Raw genomic sequence first — 14,717 nt, 5'->3', positions numbered from 1 at the left:
GAAACACATTAATGACTAAATTAGTACATGAGAATCTGCTTCAGTAAGTTTCATAGTGTTTCTGAGGTCTCACTTCATTTGTTAACTGCTTTTTAGGTTCCAAGGAGATAGCCTCCTATGTTTTGTGTTTTTTTTTTTTTTTTTTGCGGTACGTGGGCCTTTCACTGCTGTGGCCTCTCCCGCTGCGGAGCACAGGCTCCGGACGCGGAGGCTCAGCGGCCATGGCTCACGGGCCCAGCCGCTCCGCGGCATGCGGGATCTTCCCGGACCGGGGCACGAACCCGTGTCCCCTGCATCAGCAGGTGGACTCCCGACCACTGCGCCACCAGGGAAGCCCTCTCCTATGTTTTTTATATTGCATTTTCTCTGTTGCTCTCCCGAGTTGGCCTTTATAACAACAGAAAACAAAACATTCACCAGACGATATTAAGCAAAATGCCCTTTAGTTTTTGTTGGAGATATGGCCCTTGGTAGTCAGCTTGGTAGACGGAGCGTCTTTTTATGTCACTTAGTAATCTTTTGTATTCTGCATGCGTGAAGGAATGGCTTTTTTCCTGGGAGTGGAGAGGTGGAGAGGTAGTTTCAGCTATCAAGAGGCATTCCACTTGTTGTGTTGCCCTCAGTGAGTCAAGAGAGACCTTGCTACTAGAGCTGCTTGTTCTGTTTTCTTTATGAGGCTGATGTTTCCCCTGAGATGGCCCACTGGGCCCCACGTGAGACAAGTACACAGGTTACTCCTGACTGTCTGTGATTGATGTGGGCTTGAGTGCATTTTAATACCTAAATCCAATAAGTAAAAAAAAAAAATCAAACAAGCAGGTCTAAGGTTTATAGGTACATACAGTATTAGGTTAGCAAAGATAACTTTACGGTCAGGGCCTTTCTTTGGGTGAGTTTTTGAATCATCTGAGAGTGAAATGAGAATAATTTTAATTAGATTGAGTGTGATTTATATCTACTTTTCCCCCCGCAGATTTCCTGAGCTTCTTCCCATTGACCTTGTCAAACTTGCTTGTAAATTAAATTGCTTTGATAAAAGTGCCCTGCAAAAAAAAAAAAAAAAAGTGCCCTGCAAAAAAAAAAAAAAAAAGTGCCCTGCAGTTTGGAGTAGTTTAGATAATTGTAATCTGTGTAATGGATTCTTTAATTAGAATGTTTGTTGTTTATTGACTGATTAGGCTTCATAACTGTCAACATGACCAGATGCTCAATGTTGTATTGTTGGATGTGGGCATTAAATTTACCTGTCATGGCTTTGTTAAGGGCTGGGATGGAAGAGACCCAGTAGCGGGTTCAATTGTTGGCTTTTGAAAGGTCACAGAGCGCCCCCTGCTGTCTGCAGGAGAAATTACACATTTGAAATAGTAAGTGAAAGGGCCCCAACACAAATGTGTGCAGTTAACTGTGAAGCGGGTGTTGATCATTTTTGTAATGTAGGGGCCTTGGTGGTTTGGGAGTGCTATCACCAGTTTGATGAAAAGGAGGTTTTGGGCATAAGCATTATCAGGAAAATACTCTTAAAAAAGGAGAGAATTAATGGTGTATGCTAACAACTGACAGTTTGTATAATTTTTTCCTGATTATTAACTACGTATTCAGTTCATGGTATTTAGAAAGTATAGAATGATATAAAGAAAAAAAGTAAATCGTCTTTAATTCAACCACTGTTAACCTTTTGCTGTTCATTCTTTCAGTAATTTTTCTGCCTTATGTTCATACACGGGATTGATAAAAAACTAGACAGGAGTTTGTGGGACGCTTGAGTATATGCTTGACTTTGTACTTTAAAAATTAGGTTTATCATTTTTGTGCATCTGTGTCCTTTTTGCACTCTAAAATTAAAAACGTATATTAACAGCAACAAAATCCCTTTAGAGGAAAGTTAGTCTGCCTTGCTACTTTTCAAAGAGAAGATATGAACTGAGAATCTGAGTTTTTAGATATAATTACATGTTCTTCAGTTGTGTAAATCATGTCAGTTACTATTTATAGGCTATCCAAATAGTGAATGGCACTCTGGGGATCCCAGGATTTAGTGAAAATGAGGTGTCTGCCAGTTGTAACAAAACATCTGTCTTCATGAAACATAGTTGAGTATCTTGATAGAGTGTATTTTGGCAGTAGTAAGGAGGGGAATAGAATTTTCAGACTCTCAGCATTTGTCTGTAAAAATGCTTTGTAAAGTCAGTACTCCCTGAGATCACACCATGTTTTAGGACATTAGGATATTTGTCATTGTAAAAGTGGTAAAAGTTTCACATACCTGAAAAGAGGACTTTTCTCCTGGAATGCTCTGATTTCATAGCCTGGGTCAGAATAACTTCAGACATTGCTGTCAGTCTGCTAATAGTTTGGGGAAACTAGTGGTACAGACAGCAGAGGCTCAGAAATAGAACATTGTTATTCATTATTATAGTAACTTATTTAGATATTGTGACAATTTGAGTTAAAAGTGCCCTGGGGGAGATGCTTCTTCACACCAAGCTGTGTAGCTTAAAAACAAAGCACTTAAGCACAGGTCTTGGAATAAAATGGGTACCTGCATTTACTGCCAGATGGAGAAATGACTCCACGATTATTCTTGCTCCTAGCCTAAGGTCTCATTTGTGAGGTTTAGAAAGTCTGTTCCCCCTTCCTCCCAGGTCTTTCTCATGACTTTCCTCCTCTCCTCCCTCATCTCCCACTCTCCACTTGGTATCCAAACCTCACCTGTTAGAATTGGGAGTTATCCGCTAGCCAATCAGTTATTCTTACTTATAGTAGTACTGAAACCCATTCTTATTAGTTATTAAATTATGCAGCTTCCTTGAGAAGGACCTCAGCTTTCAAGCAAGCATACCTCCTATGTACCTCAGACTGTGCAAGGCTTACATAGTTTTCCTTTATCTTGGAAAACACATAGAGATCCCCTAAACCTCTGAGATAGAGTAATGTCTCACAGGGGAGGAGGTGGGGTCACAGGGAGTTTGTGTAGTTTGGCCCCTCAAATTCCGTGGGCCTCAACTCAGGTCTTTCTCACCTCATGGTTCACTTTGCGTTCAGCACTGTATGCTGCCCTTGTGATCAGAACATGGTTTTTGTGGGAGCTGGGGACAGAAGCAGCGGTGGGGTGTCAGGGAATACCTGATGCCACATTAGGCCTCTCGACTGCCCTTGGAGGTGAACCTGAATTGTAGGGAGATGTTCAGGCAAAGGAGATGGGAGGGCCGTGTCACCTGCCTCCTTCCCCCGGGCCCTGTGCTGTGGAGACCCACCAAGGTTTCCAGGAATTCTGGGGCATTGGAAGTGTGGGCCTTCCCAGTGCTACATCTTCTAGTCTAGGACATGCGTGTGCCTGCTTTGTGCTGCCAGAGGCCTGCGTGCAGCCCTCTCTTCCCTGACGTAGTTGGGGCTCTCTTAGTGATTGTGAGAGTCTTGTTATTGTTGCTGTTGTTGTTGTCATGTTGTTACCAGGCTCTATGGGACATCCGTTGTAGCCAGTTCTTCTCTGTCTGGTGTACTATAGTTTGACTCTTAACTCAATTGTTTCTTTACATGATAGATTTTTAAAGTGGGCTTTCTAAAATCAGCTTTATTGAGTTATAATTCTCATACCATATAGATCACCATTTGGGGAAGACTTTTAAGGAGGTGTCCATTTATTGAGGCATAGAGCCTCATATTTGAAGTGATTTCTAAGCCACACTGGTTGCGTGACAGAGTTATGCTTGTGGGAACTGCAAACGTGTCCCATACAATTAAACATCAAAGGACTGAATTTGATGCATTGCGTGTTTGATATTACAGTTGCCTGTGTGGTGTGATTACTGAGTTTCACGTGATTACTTTCAAGGCAGTTGGGGGGTTAAGCTTAACATATTTATTTACAGATTATTTTGGTTCTGACCAGAATGAGCAATATAATAATGAAATTCTAGGACTTATAAAATACAGTGGGCTTCCCTGGTGGCGCAGTGGTTGAGAGTCCGCCTGCCGATGCAGGGGACACGGGTTCGTGCCCCGGTCCGGGAAGATCCCACATGCTGCAGAGCGGCTGGGCCCGTGAGCCATGGCCACTGAGCCTGCGCGTCCGGAGCCTGTGCTCCTCAACGGGAGAGGCCACAAAAGTGAGAGGCCCGCGTACCGCAAAAAAAAAAAAAAAAAAAAATTTATATATATATATAGTAACTCAGCTACAATTCATTCGTAGCTGCTTTGCTTAAACCTTAGGCTTTAGTGCTATTGGACATGGCCAGGCAGTACACAGATTATTGCTTTGGTTTGTTTGTTTATGAATAAATTGGTCCTAATAATACTGTTGATCATTAAAATTGTCTCGTAGGTGTGAGAAGGGTGTGATGTCCCTGGTGAATGTCAGGAACTGTATCCGCTTCTATCAGACTGCGGAGGAGCTGAATGCCAGCACGCTGATGAACTACTGTGCAGAAATTATTGCAAGTCATTGGGTGAGTGTGAGACTGAGAGGTGTGGAGAAGCACCTTCACTGGAAGTCAGAAGACTGGGGCTTGGGACCTGGTTCCATAGAAAGATACCTCTCTGGCCCCTCACTTCCTCTTATAACAAAATTGAAGGCTAAGTAGTCGCACTAGATGATCTGTGAGATTCCTTTGGGCTCTAAAATTCTCATAATTCTGATTTCGGAGTAGAGGAGCAGAAGATAGCTCAGGTCAAGAAGCAGGCTTGGAACGGAGGGACACAGGCCTGCTTTACCCTCCATCTGCAGGAGTGGCAGCTGAGCCCCGGGAGCGGGTGCTGCTGTAGGGCCAGCAGGCCTGCCGTGCTCGTGCTCGGCAGCACCCCTTCCGGGATTTCCCTGCCTTCTCGTCGTGCGGAGGGTGTTGTTAAATTTACATATGCCCTTCTTAGGTAGCTTTCATCATAAAGACAGGTCTTGCATTTCTTTGTTGTTGTCTGTTTTGCGTTTTTCAGAAAATCATGGCTAGGGCTATGTTTATAACCTAGTTTCTGCAAATTGTTCGGTACTCAACAGCATTATGAGAAAAAGTGTCTTAAAGAATTGGATTTTAAAGAATTGAAACAGGAACGGTAACCTTTCTGCTAAAGTAGGTAGAAACTTAGAGATCTGCAACAGTAGAGAGCGATGGTGACTCAGTGGACTGAGTTGTTTGTGGAAGTTCTGACTAATTCTGTACCTGTCTCCTGTGTGGGGTTGAAGGGGAGGACTCTGTTCTCACGGGGAGGGCTCCTTATGACTTCGTCCTTGTGGAGTGTCCGTGTCGCCTGTGCTTTACCGTCTCACCCAGAGGCAGGGCAGTGCTGTGGTGAAGAGTCCTCGCTCGGCAGGTGGGCCTCTGGGCTCCAGATCCCGGCTTGGCCGTTCACTCATTGTGCGAGCTGGGCACACTAATTAGCCTCTTTATGCTTTACTTTCTTCATCTGTGAATGGGGATAATAATAGTACCTACCTCATAGGGTTTTCGTGAGGATTAAATGAGTTGGGAAATGTTAAGCCCTTTAAAATAGGGCCAGACACATTCCAAGGGCTTCTTAAGAAATGTCAGTTGTCGTTATTGTTGATATGTTGAATCTGTTCTGCTTTTCACTGTCTTTTTAATCCTTAGGATGACTTACGAAAGGAGGACTTCAGCAGCATGAGTGCTCAGTTGTTATACAAAATGATCAAGTCCAAGACTGAGTACCCATTACATAAAGCTATCAAAGTGGAGAGAGAAGATGTGGTCTTCCTTTATCTAATTGAAATGGATTCACAGGTACTATACCTTTTCCCCAAACTATACTTCTCTTGTTCTTCTCTACAGTGCTCCTCACTTTCTCTGAGCCATTGCTGGCACAGTCTTTTTTTTTTTTTTTTTTTTTGTGGTACGCAGGCCTCTCACTGTTGTGGCCTCTCCCGTTGCGGAGCACAGGCTCCGGATGCGCAGGCTCAGCGGCCATGGCTCACGAGCCCAGCCGCTCCACGGCATGTGGGATCCTCCCGGACCGGGGCACGAACCCGTGTCCCCTGCATCGGCAGGTGGACTCTCAACCACTGCGCCACCAGGGAAGCCCATCTGGCACAGTCTTTAATGTACATATTTCTACTAGTAGTTTGTCCAAGGCAGTCTGAGCTTATCCTATCATGCTTCTCAATATTCTTCCAGCCTCTGCCCATTGCCCACTTCCAAAGACACGTCCACATTTTTAGATAGTTGTTACAGCAGTACTTAACTTCCAGGTACCAAAATCTGCTTTAGTTTTTCTTTTGCTACTGTAAGAAATTACCACAAACCTAGTGGCTTAAAACAACACAAATTTATTATCTTATAGTTTTGTAGCTTGGAAGTCCAGTACAGGCATCACCCATCTAGAAGTCAGGGTGTTGGCAGGCTGTGTTCCTTTCTGGAGGCTCTAGGGAAGCCTGCTTGTTTGGGTTGTTGGCAGAATTCAGTTCCTTGTGATTATAGGACCAACGTCCCCATTTTCTTCTGGCTATCAGCTGAGTCAGGGCCATTCTCAGCTTCTAGAGGCCACCACATTTCCTTAGCCTGTGGCCCCCTTCCTCTGTCTTCAAAGCCAATAGTGGCAAATCAAGTCTTTCTCGTGTCACAACTGCCTGACCTACTCTTCTGCTTCCCTCTTTCACTTTTAAGGACTCATGGGATTAGATAGATTGGGCCCTCCTGGATAGTCCAGGGACACTGTCCCCATCTCAGGGTCCTCAACCGTAATCACATCTGCCAAGTGCCTTTCATTGTGTGAGGTGACATAGTCACAGGTTCGGGGGGTTAGGACGTGGACATCTTTGGGGCTGTCGTTCTGCTTACTGCACCGCCTTAGAAGAAATGTAGCTGCTCTTGACGGATGGCTGTGTCGTATGTTTTATCCTGGGTGTCCAGGGTGTGGGGGAGGCATTAAACTGCTAGGAGGAATTAGATAGTTAAGCCACAGTCTTTTGTGAAAATGTGAGCTGTTTCCCATCAGGCTCTCTGAACCTCTGTCCTGACACTTGTGTTCCTACAGCATTGTCTGCATTTCCCCCTTGTACTGTCTTCCATGGTGTTTGCACCTGCTCTGTGATCCCCGTTAGTCCTGGGCTCCCTGAAAGGCATGAGTCCTGAGGAGGCCTGAGAGAAGTTTGTGAATTCAGTTGAATTTGGAGAGTAAGATATAGTAAGTTATAGGACTAAAATTTGACATTTGTGTGAGATGATTTTTAAGAGTCAAGGTGTGAGAGATTTAGTTGTATTCTCTATTGGATGGGTGCTGATTTACAAATTTCTCTGTGCAGCTCCCTGGGAAGCTGAATGAGTTGGATCATAACGGAGATCTTGCTTTAGATCTAGCCCTTTCACGACGACTAGAGAGTATCGCCACCACTCTGGTTAGTCACAAAGCTGACGTGGACATGGTGGACAAGAATGGCTGGAGCTTGTTACATAAAGGCATCCAAAGAGGTAGGAAGAAGCGTAATTTATATTTTCTGCAGTGGGCAATTTTACCTTTATCCAGGTAACTTTTGAAGACTCTCTGACCCTGTTCCTGTTCCACAGAATCTCAAAGCCTTCTTGAGTCTGTACTTGCAGGCTACATGATTTAGAATTTGTGATCAGTGGGTCAGAAGAGAGAAGGAAGAGCTATTGCCTTATGTCTTGTTGGTTAGGCTCTTCAGAGTGTCAGCAGGAGCCCCAGAAGAAGGCTAGAAAGATGGTACTTATAGAAAAAGTACCTTTTACTTGTAAGCAATTGATGTGTTATTTGCTTATTCAATACATCAGTTTCTCCAGAAATTGTGCTAGGAAGACTTTACTTGTATCAGTTACTGTAAGAGAGGGAAAGTATCAAGAACACGAATATTTAAACATATTCTTGGATTCAGAGTTTTCACTTTTACAGAATAGACTTCTCATAGATCATGACAAAGTGATAAAGTTTCATTTTGTTCTTGAGAAGTTATTTGAAATTGTAGCTGTGTTTGAGTACATTGTCATTAGTAGTGGGAAGCTATGTAAGTGATAGAATTACGATCAAAGCATTTTCACCTTATTGAATTAAAGGGAAACAAGTACTAGTCTTTTGTTTTTCCCATGGCCTTAATAATTCTTAAGTCCCAAATGGATCCTGCCTGACTCTACTTTGCAGTAGTTATTTTTTTGACAGAGTGAAAAGCTATATAGGGGTAGAGTTCCAGTATGGAAAGAAACCTTTCAAATGTCTCAAAGCCTTCATTTTGTAGGGGGATAGATGACTTGATTGAAGTACTTGGCTGTGGCCACTTTTTTGTTTACATGTGGACATCAAAAACAGAATACGTGTAATGGTTTCCCCATATCTTAATCATGTATGTTTAACGTTCCAGTTGTGCAGTATTATACTGTTACTATCTCTGCCACATTTTTACCATTCACAAGTTGCTCCTAGTTGGTGGAATGTAGTTACTTCAAATAAGGTCCTGTTGCAGCTGTGGCTTTGCCCTTTTTGGGCATAGGCTTTAATATAAATATCCCTCTAAGTCATGCGTTAGAGTGTTAAGCATGCTGGCTGATGGAGAGGAAAATTTTGTTCATCATTGGGAAGGAAATCCTTAGAGTATGTCAGTGTCAAGAGCAGATGCGTTTTTCCCAAGCATCACTCCACACTGTGCAAAGCCATTGGGTGCTGAGCACTGGGTGTGTGTTCAGTGGGGAAAGTTTCCACCACATCAGGAACTATTCTTTCCCATACTGTTTAGTGTCTGAAATGTTTATTTTGGAAACAAATAAACTTGTTACTAAAAAAACAATCTCAGAATTATGTCTCTTTCCTCTTAAGGACTTAAATTCTTATGTATGATGAAAAAACATCTTTGATGAGTTATTAAATATTTTGATGATTGCTTAGTTACAAGAATTGCCAAGAATTGGTGGTGCATTTATGGTGCTTATTTGCAGATGATTTAATCTTCTGCTCTGAATTTATTAGTTGCTTGCAAGCATGTGGGCTGCAGTGTGGGCATGGTAAACTTGATTGTTGAACGTGGCAGTGTGGCCTGGTGTGGAGCACGGAGTATTGGCATTGGAGCCTGGATGTACCAAGCTGGGAATCCTGGCTCATCCACTTACTCTGTGGCCTTGGACAAGTCACTTAACCATTCTTGAGTCTCCTTTTCCTCACCTGTAAGGTGAGGAACCTGCTTTACTGGTTGTTGAGAGACAGGTTAGTAGCACACCTAGCCCAGTGACTACCATGTGGTAGGGTCAGCCTGCAGCTCTTACCTCGCCCCTGTGTTGCAGTGCCACGACCAGCTTCAATTTCTGTAGGAATTTTTTTCACCTTTTCCTTCTTCACCTTGAGCTGTCAGTCCGTTGACCTGCCCAAATGATTAAATTGAGTAATATACCTGAAATTTAACTGTTAACCTTACTTTAAGTTCATTGTAATCTGAGTGAAGATCCTTAATATATGAGGTTTAGGTCTGGTTGTGGACACACATTAGAATCTCTAACCAGAAGACTCACTAATCATCCTAATAACCAAGTGTACCCATCAGTTTGTATCGAGAGTGCATCTGTGAGTGAGTCCACAGGAGATATACATGTGACCAGAGGGATGCCATCTCCTCTGATTAGCTGGATCTGGGCAAGAAGATGAATCCTTGCTTTTTAAAACAATCTTCTTGTGCTTATTTTCCTTGATGATCAACATCAATCAGTGGGTCTCTTAAGCAGCATGCTCCTATCTAATTGTTTGTAGGAGGTTTGCAGATGATGCCACCAACTGGAGCAGCATGAGATACAGCTTTTGTTAATTAAATAATGAAAGTTACTGCCTGGTCCCTGAATGAAACCGGTCAGGGAGCTTTGTTGAAAGAAAAATTGTGTGTGGATTTTTTTTAAACGTTAACTACATTGTTAGGAATGTTTTTATGTGGACAAGTCATTATACATTTACTTGGCAGTTTCAGGGAGTGAAGTGATGAAGTAATTGGAATTGTTAAGCACCAAACAGTTTTTGTTTTAACGGTTTTTGATGGAAATCGTTCTAAAATGTATTAGAAGTTTTCTTGTTGACAGAACCTTTATAAATAGTGTTTTTGGCATTTTCTGTTCCCTCCCTTTGTTCTGCTTTTTCGATGTCAGCTGTCTATTTCCTCTAGGCTGTATATCCATGGGCTGACTTTCTGTTAATGTAAAACATCATCAATTTTCAGTTGCCAATAATTCCTAAATAACTTTTTGTGTAGGGTGCGTATACTGTATGTATGTATATATGTGTAAGTTAAAAAAAAAAAAACACTTCGGCGCTTATGAATAAAGTAAATCTAATCTAAAAGCTATGATTATTTTTTTATTTTTATTTTTTTGCGGTACGCAGGCCTCTCACTGTTGCGGCCTCTCCCGTTGCGGAGCACAGGCTCCGGACGCGCAGGCTCAGCGGCCATGGCTCACGGGCCCAGCCGCTCCGCGGCATGTGGGATCTTCCCGGACCAGGGCACTAACCTGTGTCCCCTGCATCGGCAGGCGGACTCTCATCCACTGCGCCATCAGGGAAGCCCTATGATTCTTTTCAAGAGGGCTTAAGATATAAAAAGTTTTTTTATTATGCCATCCATCTGAATCCAACCATTGATCTGTACCCTTATTTCTGTGCGCAGTATTGCCCAGTTTATCTTCTGTGTGTATAGTGTATTATAAGTTTTTTATTGACATACTTTAGCTTTGCTATCTGTTTACTACTTAGTTTGGAATATATGCCAAGCTTAAAGATAGCGAAACCACATTTCACCTCTCCCCCAGCACGTTGTTTATCAGATTTGTCATTTTAAGGCTCTGTCCTCATAATTCTAAATTTTCTTTCCACTTCCAGAATGTAAGTGACTTTCTCTAGGATATTTTATTCTATTGCTAATGTATTGTTTTTACATATTCTCTCCTGGACTGAATCTCTGCGGGGTTTGTTCATATTACACATTAGAACCCTACTGAGAACCCTAGTATGTCTTTGTACATATGGACAGCAAAGGCCTGACCCAGACTAATCCCTGATATGCATGTTACCTGCTGCTTTCAGAGCTCTACCGACATCTTTTTGTAAAGAAATCTAAGCTTTGGTCCTTTGCACACGATGCTGGTAAAGATTGTATCTTCCCCTACCCCCCCAAGAAAAAAATCGGGGACAGACGAATGAAAAGATTTCAGAAGTGTCTGGTTAGAGGATTCTTAAGTTACCCCAAATCATAATTGATTGGAATTAGAGCCATTCTGTTAAAGTGGAACCTTATAACTTCAACCAGTCAATCCATTTTCTTCCCAAACATTTCCCTGGTGCCTGTTTTGTATAAGACAGTGGTAGATACAAAAATAAATCAGACATGGACCAATCAGGATATGAGGGGCTGTGGTGGCCTAGCCACGTCAGTGCTAGAGCTCACACTCTCCAGCAAGATGGTCCCTTGGAAGAAAGAATAGAGCAGATGGGAAATATCGAAAACCAGTTGATTTTGAAATTCCATGTCTACTGAAGATTAGATGAAACTCATATTATTCAGATGAATAATACAGGAATACAGCTAACAGACTTGAGAGCTTTGCCACTCCTGAAATCCTAAGCCCCGTTCTCGATATTCAGATAGCAGAAGTATAGTTGAAGAAGATGAAATGGTATTGCAGGATATAAAGGAAAACTTCTCATAGGTGCCTTAGCAAGAGCCACTGCAAGTGTAGCCGGTTAGAGGTAAGTATTGCTTAGGTATAGACCGTGGTCAAGAATGAGAGAGGGAGATAAATTGTGTTGTGGAGGAATCTCGGAACCCTTTTTGAGAGTTAATGACCTTTGAAGGATAGAAGCCTGATATGCTTAAAATTGTGAAGTGATATTGAAGCGAGGGGTCAGGACAGATGACAAGAGGTCATCAGAAGTTGAATTTGAGTATGTAAGTCCATGATCTCAATGATGAAATCTTCTTTGTCTACAGTTACTGACTGGTACCTTTTTGTGGAAGCATTGGTCAGAAAAGCTTGCCCTGAGTGTTGTCATATGTGACCATTTCTTCTGTTGTTTCTTTTCAAGGAGATCTCTTTGCTGCCACTTTCCTCATTAAGAATGGGGCCCTTGTCAATGCTGCTACGTTGGGTGTCCAGGAGACACCGTTGCACCTTGTAGCATCGTACAGTTCAAAAAAACACTCAGCAGATGTGATGTCCGAGATGGCACAGATTGCAGAGGCCCTCTTGCAGGCTGGCGCCAACCCCAACATGCAGGACGGCAAGGGCAGGTAAGTCGGGGAGCAGATCACCTGCTCTGAGCACAGTTCCCACAATGTTATTTTATCGTGGCACATAACTGGCAGGCGGGGACTTCATGTTTTTTAGTTCAGCATTATTCTCTCTGAATTTTATGGAAGTTACAAACATTGATTCGTTTTGCAAATGAGAGAGACGACTAAGGCCAGAGGCATTTGGGGAAACCATTGCCATCCTGGGTAACTGAGGTCCTTGGATCTTTAAGCAGTTTCTGTCATCTCCACAAAACTCCATTTCCACCTTTTTGTAAGTACCTCTGCTTCAGACAGCTCTGTCCACACAGCTTGCCATCTTCCACAGCATACTGATAGTAGTTGTCATGTTCCTTTTGCCCCTTCCCAGAAATATTTGGTTGAGGATTCCTTGTGGTTTAGAATCTGAGAACGGGCTGCTTATCTCTGGGACAGCAGTGTGTGAGGCATTGAAGGGAGTTAAGCCACCTGAATCACCAACACTAGGGGGACCCACTTCTTACCATAGCAGCTCAGTATTTTATACCTTTAAAAAACCCTGTCAAAAAATAACTGTGAGGTCGTCAGAATAGGAAAATAGATTTGTGTGATGAGTAAGGTACTTAAATAAGGTGGATCTCCATGAACTCAGTATAATGTCATAATTACCTTATTTCCCAAAATAACTGCATTCCTTTTTTTCTTGTGATTTCTTAATCTTTTTCCCCCAAGTGTAATAAATTCTGGCATTCTGTACCTCTGAGATAGATACCAGCCTGGGAGTCCCTGTGCTCTGTGGTGGCCATCTTCCTCAGGGCACATGAGGGCTAAATCAGTGAAGAGTGGTTAATCAATTCCTATCGATGCCACTCATAATGTGTTTGAGTATAACAGAGAATTATGGGAAGAAAAAATTTCTTTTCAGAATTGTGGAGGATATGTAGGGGAAAGTAGGCATACCTATGGCAGAAACTACTGTTTTATTTGTTTTAAAAACATGAGTACATATACATTCAATGAGGGTCAGTATTTAATTGAAGAGTATTTTATATCTCTTCCTTTTATTGATTCTTGTTCTTTTGGCTACTTGAATAAATTGTAACATGTAATCAAATCCATTTTCATCCTTTGATACTTGGTCATGGTTTTGGAAAACTGTTTGTCAGGATAGAAAAAGAAACTCTGGCAGAAATGGGGAATTTCTTGTGGATTCTAGTTGCCTCCTGCTGTGAGTAGTCCTGAACTGGGCCTGTCCTGAATTGACACCTCTTCTTCATCCTGTAGGTCTCCCTTACACTTGTCCATCATGGCCAGGAATGAATACGTGTTCAACCAGTTGCTGCAGTGTAAACAGTACGTAGGGAGACATGGAGAAATGGAAAAGCAGTTGTGAGGGTGGGATTGTGAGTGAAAAATGATTCTCTTAAAATGTCTTTTAGCATTATCCATTTTAATAAGTAAAAGTAAAATAAAAAATTGTCATTCATAAAGTACAAAGAGAAAGAATGAGGCTGTTGACAGTACAGAGTGTCAGAAGACGATTATACTTGCTATTCACATTGCTTCCTCATTCCAGATTAGATTTAGAGCTGAAAGACCATGAGGGCAGCACAGCTCTGTGGCTTGCCGTGCAGTACATCACTGTGTCTTCCGACCAGTCCGTAAATCCCTTTGAAGACCTCCCTGTGGTAAATGGGACTTCATTTGATGAAAATAGCTTTGCAGCCAGACTCATTCAGCGTGGCAGCAACACCAATGCACCTGATGCAATAACAGGTAAACACAGGCCCCTAAGAGCTGATGCTCAAGTCTGGAGACCCCTTGAAATATTGTCAGTGTTTTTACCAAAAATTTAAAAACCGAACGGCATGCTGTTATGAGAATTATTTTGTACGTAATTTTAACCATAGTAAAAAGCCTGATCTTGTGCTTCCAAAAATCTATCCAGACTCGATAAGTCCGTTAAGCTGAAACACTTCTATTTATTTAATGCAGTGAATTTCAGTCTTTTTGGACCAGAACTCTTTTCACCCTCTTAAAAATTATGTCCTAAAGAGCTTTTGTTTAAGTGGATATCTTTGGTATTTACCATGTTAGAAATTAAAACTGAGAAATTTTTAAAAGATGTATTAATAATAATAACGACAAACAATTTTATGTTGACATATAACATTTTTTATGAAGAATAACTTTCAGAAAAAAATTTAGTTGGAAGAGTGACTGGTTTCTAGTATCTGCATCTGTGTTCGGTCTTTTTTTTTTTTTTCCTTTTTTGCGGTACGTGGGCCTCTCACTGTTGTGGCCTCTCCCGTTGCGGAGCACAGGCTCCGGACGTGCAGGCTCAGCGGCCATGGCTCACGGGCCCAGCCGCTCTGCAGCATGTGGGATCTTCCCGGACCGGGGCACGAACCCGTGTCCCCTGCATCGGCAGGCAGACTCTCAACCACTGCGCCACCAGGGAAGCCCCTGTGTTCAGTCTTTTGAGATACGTTGTTTTGGTTAAAGAAAATACCCTCACACAGTGATG

General features: G+C 42.3%; 1 protein-coding gene across 2 annotated transcripts in view; it reads left to right on the top strand.

Moving 5' to 3' along the window:
* Positions 1–14,717, top strand: part of ANKFY1 (ankyrin repeat and FYVE domain containing 1) — a 77,283-nt gene that overhangs the window by 32,922 nt on the left and 29,644 nt on the right. For both annotated transcript variants that reach the window (XM_082861515.1, XM_082861514.1), the window contains 6 exons: positions 4,322–4,445; positions 5,583–5,732; positions 7,250–7,415; positions 12,007–12,211; positions 13,475–13,543; positions 13,767–13,966. In XM_082861515.1, coding sequence (XP_082717641.1) covers positions 4,322–4,445; positions 5,583–5,732; positions 7,250–7,415; positions 12,007–12,211; positions 13,475–13,543; positions 13,767–13,966 — 914 coding nt within the window. The remainder of the gene's footprint in view (positions 1–4,321; positions 4,446–5,582; positions 5,733–7,249; positions 7,416–12,006; positions 12,212–13,474; positions 13,544–13,766; positions 13,967–14,717) is intronic.

The sequence above is a fragment of the Leucopleurus acutus genome (genome assembly GCF_964270905.1).
Source record: "Leucopleurus acutus genome assembly, chromosome: 19".
In the NCBI taxonomy this organism is placed as follows: domain Eukaryota; kingdom Metazoa; phylum Chordata; class Mammalia; order Artiodactyla; family Delphinidae; genus Leucopleurus; species Leucopleurus acutus.
The sequence above is the reverse complement of the archived record's forward strand: the minus strand, read 5'-3'. Positions and strand labels throughout refer to the sequence as shown.